This window comes from Hippocampus guttulatus, chromosome 10 (genome assembly GCF_054856545.1).
Source record: "Hippocampus guttulatus isolate MCC_2025c chromosome 10, RoL_Hgut_1.0, whole genome shotgun sequence".
Taxonomy (NCBI): domain Eukaryota; kingdom Metazoa; phylum Chordata; class Actinopteri; order Syngnathiformes; family Syngnathidae; genus Hippocampus; species Hippocampus guttulatus.
The window spans coordinates 1,330,290-1,351,106 of NC_141270.1; the positions used below are offsets into that span (position 1 = coordinate 1,330,290).

The following is a 20,817-nucleotide window of genomic DNA, read 5'->3' on the forward strand; positions in this document are numbered from 1 at the left end:
CGATCCGTTTGCCTTGTCGCCCGATCGTAGCGCTATGTTTTGCTTTTCGGGTGGGGGGGGGGGGGGTCAGAAGACTTTTTGAGTTTCAAGACCAAAATTGAAATCTGAGGCACAAAGTTGAGGCGTGCAGCTTTGATTTTGCGGCATTGCCACCTCCATGTGGTCAAGCACCTCGGAATAAAGCACCTTTCGCCGGCCTTTGACTTCGTTGGATGAAGTCCTTTTGCCGTGGCACCACATTGTGCTTTGTGTCTTGTCACGATTAGCTTGGGTTGCAGCTCCAGCCGTCCATCCTTTTGGCTCGCTTGGAAAGTGGCTGGCTACATACTTGGCCAATAAAGATGATTCTGATTCAAGCCGAAAGGTGCTCCGTACCACACGGAGATGAAATAAGTGCCGCAGCGGAGAACTTGAGTCTCATCTTCATCTTTTGCTGCGAACGCCAAAGGTCTCCAGTGCACAACAAAAACATGCAGGTTGACCTTGGCTACGCAATCTTTTTTTTTTTTTTTTTTTTTTTGAGGGCACTGGAAGCCGGGCCGCAAATGTTTGGCCGAGTCGCGCTTGTTTGTGTTGTGCTGTGATCTGCCCCCCCCCCCCTCCCGGCCGGGATGGATCCCCGACACGCACGCACAAACTGCAAGGCAGCCTTTTTTTCCCATGACTGAAGCTTGTTTGTTTTGAAGCAAACGCAAAGAGGGAGGAAAAAAAAAAAAAAGATTTGACGCTGAATTTATTGCGTCTTTGACGTTTTGCCCCAAGCAACGAAGATGATTTTTTTCCATGGGCGCGTCCGGCGTTTTGCGCCTCCCCCGAGACCAGCACGTTGTGAACTCTCACAAGTCCTTCCTGTTCTGCACACACAAATAACACATTTGACTCAATCGTGCGGCCGTATGTAATCTGCCATACGTGCGTGCGTGGATGGAGGGCGGCCACCCGGCACCCTGTTACATCACGTCCCAAATGTCCACACGCAGCCATTGTCTGCGCGAGTCCCCTTTGTGCCTGCGCAGGAAGTGGCAAGAAATCCGATGTTTGGCCCAAGCGAAGGCCCGGAATTGTTTTTGCGGCCACGGTTGCTCTCCGCCGGACAAAAGCGCCTTCCGCAAGCCTTAAATTACTCCTCCTTCGCCTTTGACCTCCCCAAAAGAAGAGAAATTCCTTCAAAGTGTTGGGGACACGTCACGCTCGCGCGCACGAAACGGAAGAGACGATCTCACCGTATGCGACTTCCATTTCGTGCCACTTTGGATGAACTGCGCGCGTGTCAGTCAAGCCAGTTGAAATTTGGGAATCGAAGCACCGATTGAAACCACAGGTGTCAAACTCGAGTTCCGAGGCCAGGTCTGGGCCCGCCGCCTCAATGTATGTGGCCCGCAAAAGCCAATCGCGCAGGTCAACTTCGATGATGCCTGTCAAAATCTGTACCAACGTTTGAAACGGTCAGATGGAAGAAATCCATCACGTTGAGCTCTTGCTAGCATCTTGTTGTTACCTTGATGACAGCCACGTGATCTCCAAACATCAATTAGTTGTGTCGCTGTTTAAGTCACGACGAAGCTAACCGGGCAAGAGCCAGACTGATTCATGAATCATTCCGAGGAGTTCTCCACAGTTACCCATCTCGCTACAATACTCGGCGCTGATTGGGCACTTCCTTTGCGGGCCCCCTGGGGGCGGGCGAGGGTCAGCGATGACGCATGCTCCCCCTCGGCATGATTTGGAGACAAACGCAGCAGGCGTCCCGGCTTCCGGGGAGGCCCGGCGATGACTTTCTCGTGAGAAAAAAAAAATGGAGCCTTCTCAAACAAACAGTTGTCCTTTCTCTTCAAATTGCAGGCCGACGTTTATATCAACGCTTTTCTCCAGAAAACATTGATGGTATTTCAAAGGCCTAATGTCTAACTAATGCCTAAGAAGTTGATTTGAAAGTAGGCATGGGCCAAAAACCGGTTTGACCGCGCCACTTGCGCGTCGGCTTCTCGGGGTCAGATTTGAATTTTATAAACATCTTTTTAAATGATACAATCATAATTCATGCTGATGTTTTCTTATTTTTAATTATAATTAATTAACGATTAAGTTGGGTTTGTTTTTTTTACTTGATTGTAATGACAATACAGTGGGTTTGGGTTTGGAAATATTAAAACAACATGCGATGATTGAATTTGAATAACCATAAATCACTGACAATTTACTGTTTGTTTGTTTTTTCTTAATTGGTGAGTGCATCTTCCCCAAGCCGGCAAAAAGCATTTTCGTTGTGGGAATGATCCTGGTCTCCCTCTTGTTTGGAGCGCTCTCTGATGAGAACGATTCCATTCGCTTTCAGTAAGACTCTTTCGCATTGGCTGTGGGTTGAGTGCTCGTCTCGTTGGCTTGTTTTTCACCTCAGCAGCGCGTGACAAGAGCGACTTGAACTTTGAATGTTGTTCCCATTCGGGAGCAGAGCTTACTTGGTGGTCATCTGCTGCCCCCTCTTGGTGAGGACTGTGTATCACTGTTGCAAGAAGTGAACTGCAATATCGTGACCGACGGCCGTACTCGTCGTACTCGCTCAAGGTGAATAAAAGTCCGATCAGTGCACCAGATGTTGTTATCAGTAAATTCGGTGTGTTAAATATGTTTTGTTCAGACAGGACGGTTTGGGCTTCGCGGGCGTGTTTTGAGTCTGTGGCTCATCTGGTTCTCCTCCTTGAGGACGTGTGGACCCTGCTCTTCCCCCCCCCCCCCAGGCGGTCCGATGTGCCGGCGCGGGGTTCTGCGGACTGTTGGTGCCGGTCCTGCCCGAAACCTTCAACCTCGGCCCATCCTCGGACGCGGAGAAGCCCGGATGGTGCGTCACGTGACTCGTCGGGTGTATTTGCCTGCCCGCGTTTCGCTAACTTGCCTCTTGTTGTTTAGTTTTAAAGGACGTGACGTCACAATGGCTCGACGGGAACTGCTTGGTGGGATCAGCAGGTTACAACAGAGACCGCAAGAGTCACAGAAAGACCTTTCTCAAAAGTTCAGCACAGATAACGGCACCCCCGCCACCCTCCAAAAAAATGCAAGCATGGAAAGAAACAAAGCATCGCTTGCCGTAAGCATTCCCCCAGAAGTATTGTGTGTCCCTTAAGCTGACTCGTGGCGGCTGACAATGTCAAAGTCAAAGTTTGCTCCACCTGGCCGGTGGTGCGCAAGGTGACGTTTCAAGCGCAGGACGGCTGTTGTCGCTGCGTACATATGAGCCGTAAAGAGTCTATTTCTGTGCGCAGCTGTTCCCATAAGTATTGCGACCCCGAGACCAGTCGGAAGAAGCTTTAGAATGGAACGTCCGGTCTGGTCATTCGGGAACTGCCTGCATGTGTAAAGAAGGCGCACCTAACTGCGGCCCCCACCACCCCGCCTCCGCCCCCAAAATGTTCCTCGCCACTAAGTCATATAAACACTCGCCATCGTTTTGCCGCTCAAGGTTGGGAGGAATTGGCCTTGGAATGAGGGACGGCTGCATACGTGATCAGAAGCGATCAGCCATTTTCATAAGAAAGTCGCGTCACCAAACCACGGACTTGTAGATGACTGGACTATCAAGAGGCCCCACGTGGCTGAAGCCAGAGGGCGGCCATCTTAAGTTGCCACTGTTACCGACTTCTGTTATTTTTTTCAACAGCAACATGGCGCGGACAAATAATTTCAGTGGCGGTCAGAAACGGACGCTATTAAAAAAAAGTTTGAAATAATAATAATAATAATAATAGATTTTATTTATAAGCGCCTTTCAAGACACCCAAGGACACTTTACAATAACAAAAAACACAAAACAATACGGGTTGAGCAGCGGCAGCCAAATAGCATCCTTACCGAAGAAATGTGCATGTAGCTTTTTTCCCAGACTTCTTGGTAGCACCGTACGCCATTCACAGCGGTATTTTCGCGACAGAGACGGAGAATACCGTGAAAACACTGGCGAGAAATCAAGGGATTCAAGATAGGTGGGCTTAGCGATTGACCAACATAGGATGGCCGCCGGTGGCTCCACCCGCTGCCGCGGCAAGAGTGCACCATTCTAAGAGCAACCAGGAAACGACTTACGCAATCAAATGTGAGCAGAGACGACAAATAATGTAAAGCGCAAATAACTTCACATGCAGGCCAACCGTATTTGATGTTTTTTAATACATTTGTAATATTTTTGAAGTGTGTTTCAGGACCTTAACAAACATGAAATATTTTAAACGCTATAAAAAGATGCCTAAAATAGAGTCATTTTATTGCGTGGATTTAACTTGCGCAACTCCGGCCTCCCTGTGTGGTGTTTGCGTGTTCTCCCCGGGCCTGCGTGGGTTTTCTCCGGGTACTCCGGTTTCCTCCCACATTACAAAAACATGCAGAGCAGGCTGACTGAACACTCGAAATTGTTTCCGAGGTGTGAGTGTGAGCACGGATGGTTGTGTCGTCTCTGTGTGCCCTGCGATTGGCTGGCAACCGGTTAAGGGGGGTGCCCCCTCCTACTGCCCGTCACTGCATAATGGTTGTCAGTGTGTTCTACTTGTGTATTTTGTTGTACCCCAAGTGAAGTTTGGGGTTCTCTTTCATGAGGTCGTTGGTTGTTTCTTTGCATGACATGCCGACTGTATGCTTGCCAGATCACCACCCGCCTTTGGAGGAATAAAGTTAACATTCCAAGGAAGACCAAAGTGCAGTCAAGCCCTTGTGTAAGGAGCCCACCAATGCCACTGACACGTGAGATTACGCGAGGGGGATAGTCGAGCCCGTCCTGAAATTCTTGATAACCTCTCGTGTGTCACAAAGACGCATGAAAAACTTTCGCAATGGACGTCTCACTTCATTTCTCATCGTTAAAGGGACAAAGTGATTGTACGAAGGTCCTCTTCGCTTTATTTGGCAGAAGCTGACGTGAAGAATCTATCTCTCTATTTTTATGAATTCAATGATCGGATTGTTTTTTTTTTTGTTGTTGTTGTTTTTTAACCCAGCCAGCTGGTGATCGTAAATCTCATGACAGATTCTGCTCGAAAATAATAATCAACATGAAGGTGTGACTTGACAGCAAATGCAACAGCAACGCGCGAACGTGGACATAGTACGCCGGCAGCTGCTGTCGCATCTGAAATGTGGGATTCGTTTCTGGCAGACACTTTGGAAACACTTCAAACTGTCCCATATGCACACTCGCACTCGTTATACTTCAGTCGAAGTACAGATAATTCTGGGGAAAACTAAATTTGGTCAAAGTACCAATTCATGTCGTATATTTCGCAATTTAAAGAGAATTTTAAAAAATCTTGCGCAATAGCAGATAAATGGAAAAAGTCGACACAGCCCTGTTAGAGTTAAGATAAGATAAGATACATGGCTTCCAAACCTTTTCCAACACAATCTAGTCATCAGGAGATTACTCACCACTTCCATACAAGACATGACAGCGCAAAGTGAAATCCTGACGAGTGCCTTCAAATGCAACCTCCTTGCATCACAGGCCATCAATGGGGCCTTTTATTTCCATCATCGCCTCGTGTACAAGACATAACTCCTCACAAATGCCGTTGCTGGTGAGCGCTCATGATGGCGTGGGCCTTCAAATGCAGCTTCCACCTACTTACTTTCATAATCATGCTGTACACAGGATATTACTCACCACAAAATGTCAAAGCTGCTAAATGCTTATTATGTCATGGGCCTTCAAATATAGCCTCCACCTTCTTATTTTTATGAGAACCTTACATCCAAGAGATGAATCACATCAAACTGCAACCCTGACGCCTTCCCAAAAAAGCATTTGAAGCCGGCCGAGTGTTTTGCTCGTTGCTCGTCGGGCCAGCCGGGGTCTCGCGCTGTTAGCATTAGCAGATAAATTAGCAGTATCTCTTTTCAAATGCTAATCCTGCCTGCTCCTCGCCTCCGCCCTGCGCTCCAAAAATAGCCTCCGGGGCTTAGAGCAAAACAAAGATGGTGGCGCCTGAGGCTGGCAGCCGAGCGCGCAGTGCACTAATCCAAAATCCACTCGCGGGTGGACTTCATGCTGCCGACTTCTTTTGGAACCTTTACATTTGCTTCATTTTCCACCGCACGTTCGTCTTTAATTCAGAGAAACGGGAAGCGTATTTTTACGTAGACAGAAAAATGGGAGGCTGAAAGGGCCTCTTTAAAATTCGTCAACTTTTTTTGTAAACATGCTAAAGTCAGTCAAGAAAGCAATGATATATCGTTTGTATTGTCTAGTTAATGGCCCCCGGGCCGTAGTTTGGACACCACTGAATTAAACCATCTCCTGTCAGTCATTTTTAGTATGTAGGATCAATCCTGCTTTATTTGGCACCGAAAAACTGATGCATCAGGCCTGACAATAAAATTTAAAAAAACCTTTGAATCCCAATTTATTGCGCCACTTTCAAAAAATGCCTCAGCTGCGCCCCAGCAACTGTTTCAAGATGGCGATGCCCAATGTGTCGCAGCCCGATGTGTCGGTTAGTTATGTTAGTTGTCGTAGCAACCAAGTGTTTTCACTTTTGCGTCTTTTTTGCCTGAAGCGTCATCAAATGTCAGCAATTTTTTTTTTTTTTTTGCTGTCGTCAAATTGGCGTGAAGACTACGCGAGGGTTCACCGCGTCTTTCCAGAGAGCCCATCCGACATGACTCGCTCACTCAGCCCTGAGTAACGGAATCATAGCACATGAATGGGACTTGTGAATGGGACCGATTGACAGCTTGCGCGGCTTTCATGAAGAGATCATCCTCTTGCTCGAATGTTAAAGGCTCTTTAAAAGCCCTCCATAACCTTGCGCGGATCCAACGCACCCCCCGCCCCCCCAGCCCACCCTTCGCCGCCTCGACACAATATATTCCCCGTGAGCCGGCAGACATTGTCCAAGTCTCAGCGGGGTTGCCGGTGGCCGCTGTGAGCGCGGGGCGGCTTTTGTTACTGTTGTTAGTGGAAACACGACTGGGAGTACTTTTAAGGCTTGAGAGCGGACAGGATCACCGGGAGTGGCGGGGGGGCTCGGGCCTGCCAAGGCCTTTCACCTACATCCATCCATCCGTCCAGTATCTGAAGCGCTTCTCCTATCGAGGATCGCGGGCGTGTCGGAGTCTCTCCCAGGCGTCTTCGGGCAGTAGGCGGCGGACAAGCTCAACTAGTTGCCAGCCAATCGCAGGGCACAACAGGTGGGGGAGGCGGGGGGGGGGGGGGGGCCACTGTGGACAAACTTTAAAGACAAACGTACACCAATTTGTTTCGGCTATTTGTATTGATTCAATGGTTCAATAACTTTTTATACCATATGCCACCTAAAAAAATTACATCGTTCTTGAAGTACACGGAAAGAGTACCGGTTATGCGAAATCAGATTTCTTGCTGTCATCTTGGACCATAAAATATGATGAAAATCTCCCGTAAATCGCGCCCGAACAAAATTATCCGAGTGCATTGCAGTTGTGGGGAAGGCAAAACAACAAGGATAGAGAGAAAAATGTGTGTCTATCTCGCTAGCTAGGGAGCTAGCTAGCAAGATCGCTAGCTGTGTCGCTCACAGTGCGGAGGTGCGGCGTTCGATTCCGGCTGCGGCCTTCTTGTGTGGAGTTTCCAGGTACCCCGGACTCCCCCCCCCTCCACCCCAAAAAAAACCCAAACATGCCTGGCAGGTTAAAGGAACACTGGAAATTGTCCCGAGGTGTGAGCGCGGATGGCTGTTCGTCCATGTGTGCCATGCAATTATCTGGCGTTCGCCTCCTCCTGCCCGAAGACGGACGGGATCGGCTCCCTCGCGAGGGTAAGCGGATTTGAAAATGGATTGATGGATATAGATGGATATATTTGATCTCGCTCCATTTATTTAATTAATCTTTCCCTCAATCTTAGTGTCTTTGACGTAAAGAGATGAAAACATTGCTCAAGTTGCCCATGAATAGGCTGCGCCGCAGGAGTGGACGCAGGAAGCCGCTGACCTTCATGACTGCGTGACGCCAACGCTGTCACAAAAGAAATTAAAGTCATAAGTCAAGGGCCCCCTGTATTTTATTTGTATTCATTTGTTCCTTCACCGGAGTACGTTCCAATATGCAGTGGAGCCTTTTCATCCCGTAAGAAGCCCCGTGAGTCATAAAGCTTCCCGCGTATTGATTAGCTAATGTGGATTCCGGCTGCGCAGTCATGTCAACGCACATTGCGTTTCTTTGCACCAACTAAGCTCTTCCGACTGCCAAATTCAAATACAGTACAGCCTTTTTTTTTTTGTCACTGTTTTTAAATGGTTTGTATGCACGTTGCCTCGGCCTTGCAGTATTTCCCTTCACTATTTTGAACGATCCTTTTTTTTTTTTTGCACTCCCCTGCTGGATCATAACCCATTTACTGTTTGGGTTTTTTTTTCTTAATCGTAGGGATAATTTTGGCAAAGGGTATACCAAAGGATTCTTTTCACTTGGTTACGTGCACTTGTGAACAAAATGCAAATAGACAATTTCGTGAATTTGATGCATGTTTGATTTCAGATGCAGTTCCTTCTCATGCCGTGGGTCCCTTTCACCAAAGTGCCCACCCCACTTGAGTACATTCCAAGATGAGATGGCATATTTTCATCAAGTAAGAAGCCCAATAAGTCATCAAGGTCCCCGTGCATGTGCGTTGGATATTGATTAGCTAATGTACGTTGCATCCAGTGGGGTGGAGGGGGGGACGTTCAGCTCTCCTCGGTCTCCAGTGTCTTTTTTTTCCCCCCTCCACCTCCCCGGTGTATTCCAGTATGGCGTCTGGGCTCGGCGTCAGCACATTGCAGCAAATCGTCACCTCAGGGCGGCTCGCATAGGACAAAGTCAACGAACCGACATCCAGTCGTGACGCGCTCGGCCCGGGCAGGCCGGCCCGGCGCGACCCAGGCTCGGAGCGGCTTCCGATTGGCGGAGCGGCGATCGGGGGCGGGCCCTCCATCGCCACCGCCATCCCTCCTCCGAGCCCGGCGTGAGGCGGCGGGGACGGCGGCGGTGGGCGGGGGTGGGCAGGTGGGGTGGGGGGGGTGGATGTTCGCCGAGCCGCCGCCACTGTCGCTCCGTCTCTCGCTCAGTGCGTCCTCCTCTTCTTCTTCTTCCTCCTCCTCCACCTCCCGGTCGCGGTCGTCTCGCTCCCGCTGTTCGTCCATCATGGCTCTCAACATCCCCGGCGTGAGCGTCATGATGTTCTTCTACCTTCTGGTGCTGGCCATCGGCGTGTGGGCCTCCTTCAAGTCCAAGCGCGAGGCCAAGAAGGGCCGCGGAGACCAGACGGAGATGGCGCTGCTCGGCAACCGCGGCATCAACCTGGCCGTCGGCATCTTCACCATGACGGGCGAGTACAGCCGCGCCGAGTTGCGCCTTCTATTCTTTTTTTTTTTTTTTTGAGCGCGGGGGGTGGGGGGCACCGCTTTAGGCGTGGGAACTGGGCCAAATGAATCCTAATTCGACCTCCGTTTCACCTCGTACACGTGATAACTCAAGCCCCGTTGTGTCGACGGCGTTCGACGGGATGATGCACAGGCACCCCGTTGCGGGTACGCACGGACGAAACTCAGGCGCTCAAGACAAAATACATTCGAGGCGTCCGCACATGAATTAGGATGTAACCAATGGTACACTCGTATGACGTAAGAGTGGTATCTTCGAGGTGTATAGAATATCACATATGACGCACACACGCGAAAGCAGACTGGATGTCATGTCGCAGGCGTGGTGAAAATCATGTATGATGCAAATGTTATTAGACATGACCGGTTCATACGTTAATTATACTGTGCATAATGAACCAAAAAAAAATCAATTATAGAGTTGCACATTTAAATCAAATGCTCCCTTAGAGGTGTATGGAAGATGAAACGGGATGTAATCTGGTAGGTCGCATCATTCAATCCCTTAAATTATAACGGAGGAGGAAACAGAACCAGTAAATCGAGACAAAAAGCTAATTTTTAAAAAACGTGTACATTGGTTAAATACAGCAGCTATAAAAAGTCAATGCCAGATTTTTGTGACGTAAAAAAAAAAAAAAAAGAGCAAGATAAATCATTTCACAATTTTCCCCACCATTGTTGTGGCCTATAACCTGTCCTACTCAACTCAAGAAATGTAAATCTTTTCGAGAAGGGAAGTTGGCCAACATTGGCTCTCTTCGAATTACCCTCTCACATTCCTACTCATGTGAAATTGGAGTCAACACACATGCACACACACTTGCCACCATTTCAAGTCCTCTAATTGAAACCCGAATAAAGTTCAGATGCTCTAGTCGGCTTTTCCTGACATTTTTGTGGTCACGTCTTACAGCACAAGCCATAAGATGCAGAGAGCTGCCACAGCATCGGAGCCATTTCAGTCGTCGGTAATATCGGTCGGGAGAAGGGCGCAAAAGAATTTTGAAAGGCGTCATCATCAGGTACTTTAATACTTGGTTAAAAAATAAAATACCCGCAACTAGATATCCCTCCAAAATTGATAAAAAGATGTGAACCAAAAAAAAATCGCTTTGGGAGGCTGCCAGGAATGAAGGAATTTCTGGCAAGTACTGGCAGTTCACCCCGCATGACATCAAACTGCCGTCTTCTGCGTCCGGACTGACTAAAATTAGCGGGACAAATTGGCCGAGTGGACGGCGAGCTCGACTTTCTCCTCGCACTACGTGTTGCGTGTCGTGAGATAGCGGACCAAAGCGTACAGCGCAACAAACTCCGCCGTGGCGGGCAGCGGCGCCACTGTTGCTCGCAAGCGAGTACTGCGCTCTGCCGAGCCCCCCCGTCGGCTTCCGGACACCGTCGACCAGTTTCGCGCGATCCATAAAAGTTGCTGCTCATTTGGTCCAGGCGGAGGGCGCATTGACGAGCACTTCGGGGCCACTTGAGCGACCTGAGCGAAATTGGGGATTTGCCGCTCGATATCAATGCGTTCGTGAAGACTAAACGGCGGTGGTGCAACATGACTTGGTCTGACACGTGCCGACTTCATGTCGGATGGAATCGGACGGCTCCTGTGGAACTATTTCAAGATGGCCGACATCCGGAGGCTTCACGTAGGACGCAGAAAATGGCGCAACAATGTTCTGAATTTGGACAAGAATCCGCCGATTGAGTATGCGAGGTCACATGACACCCGTCGGGGTCCCAGTTGATTCCGTGGGCATCGAACCTTCTGATGTAAAAACTCCCTTCAAGGATCCAACTTTCTGTTTCTGCAGGTAGAATTCATAAAAATCTGACGTAAGTAGGGCACAGCGGTGGCGGACGGGCAATAAATCTGATAGGTTAGTGACGTCAAAACCCGAAGAGGTGCCGCAAAGCCTAAAAAGGTGACGCGTGCGCGTGTGTTCTTGTGCCAACAGCCACGTGGGTCGGTGGCGGGTTCATCGTGGGCACCGCGGAGGCCGTGTACAACCCGTCCATGGGGCTGATCTGGGCCGTCATGCCCGTCACGGCCACCGTGTGCTTCATCTTCGGTAAGCGCTCCTTTTTAGGGAAGGCCGCCGCGGCTCGCCGCCTCTCTCTCGGCTCGCCGGGCCGCCGCGCCGTGCCCGCCCTTTTCTCAAAGTGCCACGAAAAATAGACACCCCAAAAAAAATACATAAATAAATCAATCGAGCGGTGACGTCCAAACAAGGAGAGCCTCGTCGCGCCCTCGCAACGGGAGGATTTGTGTCCTTAAGAACACTTAAGTCGCCTTGGCGCCGGAGTCCAAATAGGGTTTACAAGGTCCGAGGCTGACCCCTTCTGCGTTCGGAAGAATCAAAAGTGGGCCAACAAAAAGGAAGTATCGTGTGATCACAACAATCGCAATAAGAACTTGAGAAAGGCCGTGTCTGTTGAAATTTGCCGCACGCTTGGAGCGCCGTCACCAAACTGCTGCGGGCAACGTGGAAAGTGGTCGGTTCCCAAGATGTCCGCAACCGGGTGAAGGATATTTTCAACCGAGCGTGGCTTGAACCGGACATCGCGCGGAAGGGGTACAAAGGGCGGCTTTCGGTGCAGGATCAGCATTTTCAAAAGGCCCATTTTGCCGATTGGACAAAACAATTCCCAATTCGTCGCCCCTGCGCCAGCTGAATATCTCGACGCAAAGAGAAACGCCGCCAACTAGGGGGGGGGGACCAGCTTGCCGACCTCAGTCATGTGCTCGTCATTGTCACGACCTTCGAGTGCTCCACTGATAGCCTCCAAGGTCACAGTGGAAATCTCTTAAAGCCACAGCGCACTGCCGGGAGGAGGAAAAATTGCCCTCATGAGAAGCGAATTTCTGCCGCGCCGGAAAAGAAAAGTCCAATATCACGGAATCGGTTTGCCTTCCGCATTGAGCCGAGCATCCGTTTTCGAATCCGCTTCCACTCACGAGGGTCGCGGGTGCGCCGGAGCCTTTCCCGGCCGTCTTTGCGCGATAGGCGGGGGAGACCCTGAACTGGTTGCCAGCCAATTGCAGGGCGTTGGCGCTCACAATCACACCGAGGGACGGGGTCGCTGTTTTTTTTTTTTGTTTTGTTTTGTTTCTCATGAATCGGTTACTTGCCACATAATTCATACTGTAAAAAACAAAAAGTCAAGATAATGACATTCCAGCATTCTCCCCACCTGCCTCATTCATCTCACTATGGAGAGACCAGAAGAGACGTTCTTTTATTCGATTCGTACTTTTTGTTTGAATTAATCAACCGATTCATCAACAAAAGAGGCATCGCCCTCAAAAAAAATCCATCTCACTCCGGCCCTACAAATGACGATGCGCGTCGTGTTTCACTCTGCGAGTGAGCACGGACGGCGGCAGTTCTGCTCAGTGTATTATTAGACATACGGTAGGTAGAAGGAAAATGCGGCTGCGAAAGGGCGGCATGACGGTTAATCATCGGATGAGGAAGAAATAGGACAGGAATCTTGAAAGCGTAAATGCTGGCTGGGCAGGGGGGGGGGGGGGCAAAAGAAAACAGAGCGGGCCGTTTGTGGCACTCGACGCACTCAGACAACAGGTTGCGTAAGGTCATGTACCGTACGTGCAGATTAGCGGACATTCCTTTGCCACATGAAAGTCACATGATTGATCCTCTTACTCTTGATCGACGGAAATTTTTTCTCTCCCCGTCTGTGAGTGCGCGTGCGTGTGTCTGCGCGGTATTTTCATGCAACGGTTCACACGCCATATTATGTGAGCGTTTGGCAGCCGCGCGGCACACCGCGGCGCCCCGCGCTACGAGTTGACCCGGCCGGCGTCCCGAGTTTTTTTTTTTTTGGAGCTCTGAGCTGTCGCACGGGTCAATTTGAGATACGAGTGGCGGCGTCACGACAAGCGTCAGTTTGACAAACGATGGCCGCTTCTTCAAAAGGAGGCCGCGAGATGTTTGTTGCCACCCTCAGCGAAGAGAATTTAGCCTCTCTCGGGGTCGCTCCAGACCCTTTTTGTGTTTATTTGCTTTTTTTTTTTAAATCGTGCGTGAAAACACGAAAGTCGGAATTTTCGCCAGGCCCCAAAGTGTGTGCAAAGTTTGTGCACGTTTAGTCCCTCAAAAACGCGTTTCATTTTGAAGAATAACAATCACAGTCATCTATGCATCCCTCCTTTTTTTTCGAACCGCTTATCCTCGCAAAGGATCGCGGGCGTGTTGGAGTTTCGCCCGACCAGTTTTGGGTGAGAGACACCCCGAACTGGTCGGCCAGCCGATCGCACTACCGTTGACATTCGCAATCGCGCCTCGAGACAATTCAGAGTGTTCACTTAATTACCGTGCGTGTTTTTGGAATGCGGGAGGAAAACCACCCAACGAATGGCAACCGCCCGCGACCATCTCCCGAACCACCTCATCCGTCAACTTTTTCCTTTCTCTTTTTTCCCCCCCCCCCCCCCCCACGCTCATCCCGAAGGCGGGCTGTTCTTCGCCGAGCCGATGCGCAACAGCAAGTACGTGACCATGATGGACCCCTTCCACATCAAGTACGGCAAAGTGGCCACGGCCGCCCTCTCCCTGGCCGCGCTCATCTCCGAGATTATGTGGGTGACGGGCACGCTCATAGGATTAGGTAAGAATGCCTGCGCACCGCGGCAGCTGGGCGCCCGCGGCGAGTGAAACGAAAGGCACGCAACGTTACGCTTTTTAGCTGGCGGCTACAAACGGATGGCTTGGCTTTTCCCGAAGTCGAGCGTCAAACGAGACGGAATGCAGTGGAACCCCGCTATTGGCGGCGGTTAGCGAAGGGCAACGCCAAAAATCCACAGACGATTGACGCCTGTTACAAATCACACCACAAAAAAAAACGAAATCTTAAAAGATACATCGGGGAGAAAAAATGGTCGTCAAGGTGAATCGGTGGGTGCGCTTGGGTCCGCCGCGCACCTTCGCAAGCTAGCTCCGAGTCGAGACAGGCCTGCATGAAGGGGGCAGCCCCAAATCTTGAGGGGGCGTTTGTTAAACTGACAAAATCACTCACTTGGAAGCGGGTCCACGAAACAAAATGCCTTACAAAGCAGGCTCGACCACACTTCTTGTATCGCGGCGATTGTTGTGCGACGAACCACGTCTGAACTTGGGTGAGTTGTGTGTCCCGGCCTCAACGCATCGGCAAACAAATGTCTGAATGCAGAGACACGCGATCCGTGTTATTGTGCTCACTTGGCCGTGCTGTCCAGCCGCGAGGCTACGAGTGCTTGTTATGCTTGCTGGCTTCTCACCATTCGTTGTCAGTAAAGTGAGAATGCCGCCTACCGCCAAGATTGTTTTTGTTTTTTTTTCCGCCTTAACCCCCCACCTTTGTGGGCACCTCGCTTACTTTTTTTTTTTTTTTTTTTTTTAACCATTTAGCTGTGCTCATGTTATTTTTTATTTTATTTTTTTGAAATTTCATGATTTCCAACTTGGGCTTTTTCAATCAAACAATATTATGCCGCTTACATCCATTTCTACCTTTTGGGGTCTATTTGAAGACAACATTTCGTTTAATTTGTTATATTCATTGAATCATTCATTCACTTTGGCTAAAATTTGTTTGCTGCCTGCAAATTGTCCAATGCACCTCAAGTAACTGTTTACACATTTTTTAACCACTTGCACTTTGTGCAGAGCACAATTTCAAGGATTTAAAAAAAAAAAAGTGAATGATATCTTATAGCCATGACAATAACGGATGTTTGTTTAAAAACTTGCAAATTGAAACCCCCCCCCAAAAAAATTTTTAAGTGTGAAAAATGACGGACTAATCTGAAACAGTGAAAGAATTTTTAAAAAATTGAAGTCATCCACCACATGTCATATTTTAGCTTTGAATTCAATAATTCAGTGTAGGTGCCCAGAAACTCCTTTCCCAGTCAAACAACAAGAGTTTTTTTTTCTCAAGGTGTGGCTCGTTAGCACTATTTCAGAGGTCGTGGGTTCAAAATCCAAACTTCCTACCCAGCTTTTGATCGATTGCCCATAATTTTCTACGGTTTCTTCCTCCCGTCCAAAAATGTGCGCTCGCTTGATGTGCGCTCGGAGACTCCAAACCGTCCTTCGGTGCGACGCCGAGTTTGGCCGAAATGGAAAACTGTCAGTTTCAATCGAAAGGATCATTTGCCAACGTGTTGCTTTGCCGCGCCTTGAGAAATGACTTGACACGAAGTCAAGAATTTCAGGTTGCACCAAATTGAACTATTGACACAAGTCAAAAGTAAAATATTTGGCGCGACGGATGATTTCAAGTGCATCCAAATCGGTCAACGGTGCGGGCATTTGTTTGCCCGTGGCCCTGTGTGTGCGCCACAGGCGTGACCATGAGCGTCATCCTGGATCTGTCGTACACGGTGAGCATCTGGATCTCGGCCGCCGTGGCCATCACGTACACGCTGCTGGGCGGACTCTACTCGGTGGCCTACACCGACATCATCCAGCTCGTGCTCATCTTCATCAGCCTGGTGAGTACTTCCCCGCGCTTCGGGCTTTCACGATTGGCGATATCGGCGGTGGCTTCCTTGTGGTTGTTACTGTTTGGCGGGGGGGGGGGGGGGGGGGGCTCGGAGAGGCAGCTTGGCAATCGCGCCGAGCGCTATCAGCCCAGCTGGCTGCGAGTGCGGCGCGTCAAGTGCGCAGCCACTTGCTGGAATGACACGTGAAGGTCAAGGCACGGGGCAAAGCCGCTCGTTATTTTTGCGGCGGAGCCGCCGTCCAATTTGTTTACACGTTCGTTGTCACACAGTTGTCGCTCTATTGTTGTTGCGGCGCTGACGTTGGTGTGCGTTTTTGGCGCACAAGCGCATTTGTGACGTCACCTGATGCACGCCGAAATGCGTGGTTGTTGTGGAAACTGCCGCCCGCAGTGGATGTGCGTTCCCTTCGCGCTGATGAGCCCGGCCGTGACGGACATCACCCGGACGGCGTACAATTACACTTTCCAGCCGCCCTGGGTCGGCACGCTGGAGGAGGATCGAGTGTGGCGCTGGATCGATAACTTCTTAATCCTGGTGAGCGAGACGACAATTATTATTTTTTAATTGAAACAAGTGTGACTGGTGAACATCCATTTGTCTCCAAAATTCGAATCTGTTCTTTCATGAAAAAAATAAAACTGTAATATTGGATTTGATGAAAGATATATAGTTGTGGCATAATAAAAATAGAATGTAATGTATTAAACGGTTTGTGCATCATGACTTATTCATTGCAGGTGGGGGGGGGGGGCAGTATAATAACAGTGAAAAAGACACAAAGAAAGAAGAGTTTGACCATTTCTGTCAGTGCTCAGTTATCAGCAAGATGCTGTAATGGGAGTCGTTTTCTGCATGATATGGTCTGTCTACGTGTGTTGCTGCACTGTTTGTATTCGGATAGCAGCAGTCGCTATATTAGTTCGCCCATTCCGTGACGTTCGCCAATGTCGGTGAGCATTCAGCTCAGCGGACTTCCCGAATGTGGTTGTTTTAAATCCGCAACGTGCCATATCTTGTTCCCTTTGAAAGAAGGGCCTCAAACAGCTTTGAATCCGTTTCTGAAGAATATTTTCTGTCATCTGCCCAAACTGCTGCTAGGGCCCGAGTTCGCTGTCACCGTGCGCTGGCCGCGTCACGCGTATCTCAAGGCGCCGCGGTGTTCGTCGAAACCATCCGTCCGTCTCCTTGATGCCTTGGCTTGTTCTTGCGTGTTCTCGTCCAAGGGTTTGGGCAACCTGGGCCTTCAGAACTTCCACCAGAGGACTTTGTCCGCCGCCTCGTCCACCACGGCCAAGATCACCTGTTTCGCCGCCGCCTTCATCGTCCCCACGCTGGGAATTCCTCCCATCCTGCTGGGCGCGGCGGCCGCCTCCACAGGTGCGCGAGCCGAAAGCCTGTTTCAAGGAATTTGGTGTCATTCTCCCGGCCTCTCAAAGCCCCCTCGGTCCAGGAAAAAGGGCATCCCCCTCGCTCAAAGGCTCAGCGAAGGCCCAATCGCGGCTCAGCTTCAGAAAAGAGCCGCGCCGTGATTGGTCCGGCCGTTCTCACCGCCGAAATGTGACAAAATCATTTGGAAAAGATTTCCCAACCGTGTCTTTTCTCAGACTGGAACTTGACGTCTTACGGTTCTCCGTCTCCATTCGAGCGAGGTCAGACGGGCCTGGTGCTGCCCATCGTGCTGCAGCACCTCACCCCTCAGTACATCTCCATCGTGGGCATCGGAGCCGTGGCGGCCGCCGTCATGTCGTCCACCGACTCGGCCTTGCTTTCCGCCGCCTCCATCTTCACGTCTAACATCTACAAGAACATCCTCAGGACTCGGGTGAGGCGGCATCGGCTAGTTCATTGAAACAAAGTAACCGTCACGAGCTTCATCTTTGATCATGTTGAGCCTTTGTCCCAAAATGATATGAGCCAACACGGGTGCAGGCATTTTTTTTTTCATTTCTTTTCTAAGGTTGCGGACATGTTGTTTCTTCAAACCAAGTACGGTAATGACGAGCAGCTCCGTTCACGAGCGCGAGGTGATTGATTGTCTGCCTCCAAAAACGGCCTTTCTTTCCAAAAGTTTGTCAATGATCGGCCCAAAGACAAACAGTTCGATCAGCCCTAAAAAGTAACGGATGCAACTTGGTTTGTTGATACCGAGTCGGAGGCGGGCGAGTGACTTTGCGTTTGGCGTCTCCCGTCAGGCTTCCGAGCAGGAGCTGCAGTGGGTGATCCGCGCCTCGGTGGTGGTGGTGGGCCTGGCGGGGACGTCGCTGACCTTTCTGGACAACAGCGTGCTGATGATCTGGATGCTGCGCTCGGACCTGACCTACACGCTCATGTTGCCGCAGCTGGTGTGCGTCCTCTTCTTCGCCGTGTCCAACGGCTACGGGGCCGTCCTGGGCTGCCTGAGCGGAATGCTCTTCCGGGTCCTGTGCGGCGAGCCCGTGCTGGGCATCCCCGCCGTGGTGCGCTTCCCGGGCGGGGCGCTGGTGGACGGCGTGTACGTGCAAAGCTGGCCCATCCGCACCATCTGCATGCTGGCGGCGGTGGCGTCCATTTTGTCCTTCTCCTTCCTGGCCTCGCTGCTTTTCCACAAAGGCGTCATCCCCGAGAAGTGGGACTTTTTCCAAGTGCTGACGCGGGACTCGGACGAGACGCCGGACGGCTCCAAGTACGACATCAAAGAGGACGACGCGAAGGAACAGAACGAGAGCAACGAAGTGTGCGAGCCCATGCTGGAATCAACTTTTTAGAGGGCGTGACTGCGACATTGACACGCCGCCCGTACGCAGTCGTTTAGGAACAAATCGTATGCAAGTTTAGTAGTACAGTACAGTAATCCCCTGCTGTTTGTGGGCCATCGTGCATGTGGCTGAGGCAGCCTCTCACAAAACGACAAGAGGGTGGAGAGACGCTCTCCTTCATTCTCGGCGACTTCCCCTCCCTGTTGCAAGCCTTGACAATTGCACCATATTTGTATGGTTTCTTCTATAAAACCCTTCACAGGGCGGCGGCTTTCTGTCGTGACGCACCCGTAGATCAAATTGCTCACTGTGCGGGTGTGACTCGCCGACTGTGCGCAGCGCGCTTGGCGTTACCCTTCAAAAGGGACTTATCAATTATTTGATTTGGTTGGGGATGACCTCTAGAGCAGGGGTGTCAAGCTCATTTTTGTAGCGGGCCACTTTGGGGTTGCGTCTTCCCTCGCAGGGCCGTTACGACAGTGAAACGAAATAGATGTTTATATATTATTACTTGTACACAGCAAATTGATGGATTGATAGTTGTGAAATCAGTCAAATCAACTATAATAGTTTGTTCAATTATTGTTTGAATGAGTGTTAACGGTTATTTATTACACATTACAATTTGACATTTCGGTACAGAAGGAGCATGGAAGTTGACACACATGATTTGCTTTTGCGGGCCACATAAAATGATGTGGCGGGCCGGATCTGGCCCTCGGCCCTTGAGTTTGACACCTCTGCTCTTAAGGCTAAACCATCAGTTGAGATGTATGACGTCAACATACTTCATTGACGCTAATTCATATTTAGAGGGGCCATATCTTGTGGCAATTTTTTAGAAAGTTTCAAATGAAAACACACACACACACACACACACAAATCGGCGATTCTGTGCATTGTGAACTGTGAATACGCAGGGGATTACTGTAGTCGTTTTTTTGTTTTTTTTTAATTATAATTTTTTAAGGCGTGTATACTGAACGGTGTACACAGGAAAAAGATGACGGCTATGCTCTCTGTTTTAAGAGCTCAGCATCCTCTCTGCAATTTTCTGCAGCAATGACACTTCCAGGCACGCACAGAAGGGGTCGGGAGGGGGCCAGTGTTGCCAAAAATGACGTGAATGTGTTGTTCAGCGTCAAGTGACTTTGCCACCAGCCGATTGTCAAACATTTGCCAGTAAAAACCAAATGTTGTATATGGTTTTCTTTTCTCTCTCTCTCTCTCTGCTTTTTTTAATTGTATTTTAGCTTCTTAGACACGTAGGTGATTGTCAACAGCTGATTGTATATCGTGACTGAGCGAGAAGAGGGCTCTCAAGCACGAGCACTTCATTGTACAAAAAAACCCGAAACAAAACACAAAAATCCAAAAAAATCAGCCTGCCTATGCAACCAAGTGTGAATGATTTGTCATTAAACCATTTGTTAGCCCCCTTTGACCCGCCGTGTCATTTTTACAGGTAACTTGTATCGGAATAGATTTTGAAAGTATACCCTCCAAACCCTCCCTTGTATCCATCCAAATATATCCAGCACACACATCTAGATGTATATGATAACTTCCGGTTTCCAAAGTTGTCAACAGCGAGGCTTTCAAAACAAAGTCGGGACGAAGCAGCTCCGATCCATTCTTCTCAGAGTGTTTGTGAGAAGAAAATCCAAAATAACCTGTTGTCGGGGGCGGCAGGCATGTGACCCCCACCCCGAGGGAAGGAGCTTGCGTCCCGCTCTATCTGGCTGACAGTGAAGAGGGCGTGAGGCGCCATGACGCGCAGACACGGGACGACGAGTCAAGCCTGTCCCAGTGGACGGGGGCGCTCAAGATAAACCAAGGCCCCGCTGCTATATTGAGCGCTGGCTCACATGCCGCTGTTGCCGTTTGAAGGACGCCCGCCTGCTGACTGTGAGCTCGCTTTGATGCTTCCTTAAAACGAGGCCACAAATGAGGTCAGCACAGATGAGATTTGTCTAATTTGTTGTTGTCGTTGTCCTTGTGTGCCAGATGCTCATTGATGACGGTTTTTGCCTGATCTTGACATTTTTGTTCTCTTCTCAGGTGAACTGGAAAGCTCCAGTTGGGCCATAACACGCAACTAGCCAAACATATCGAGGGTGTGGACAGACCTTTGAACGCCACGTGCTCAAACTTGAAAAGGGAGCACATGCCGTAGGGAGGGTTC

The 20,817-nt window shown here is 49.9% G+C and overlaps 1 protein-coding gene and 1 long non-coding RNA gene across 4 annotated transcripts; both read left to right on the forward strand.

The window, feature by feature from the left end:
- Positions 1 to 85: 85 nt before the first annotated feature.
- Positions 86 to 8,980, forward strand: LOC147198805 (uncharacterized). Of its 3 annotated transcripts, XR_015102012.1 has the most exons (6): positions 86 to 2,565; positions 2,639 to 2,839; positions 2,908 to 3,085; positions 4,632 to 4,700; positions 8,497 to 8,587; positions 8,747 to 8,980. It is a non-coding gene; the product is annotated as an uncharacterized LOC147198805 (long non-coding RNA). The 3 variants fall into 3 exon arrangements; XR_015102011.1 differs by having other exon boundaries at positions 2,908 to 4,700; positions 8,497 to 8,649; XR_015102010.1 differs by having other exon boundaries at positions 2,908 to 4,700.
- Positions 8,981 to 9,016: 36 nt separating this feature from the next.
- Positions 9,017 to 20,076, forward strand: LOC147198806 (high-affinity choline transporter 1-like). The gene is made up of 8 exons (XM_086121720.1): positions 9,017 to 9,325; positions 11,345 to 11,458; positions 13,863 to 14,018; positions 15,737 to 15,885; positions 16,288 to 16,431; positions 17,121 to 17,274; positions 17,502 to 17,719; positions 18,090 to 20,076. Exons 1-8 carry the CDS (start codon positions 9,022 to 9,024, stop codon positions 18,639 to 18,641), a joined length of 1,791 nt encoding a protein of 596 aa, XP_085977846.1. The 5' UTR covers positions 9,017 to 9,021; the 3' UTR covers positions 18,642 to 20,076.
- Positions 20,077 to 20,817: the final 741 nt, after the last annotated feature.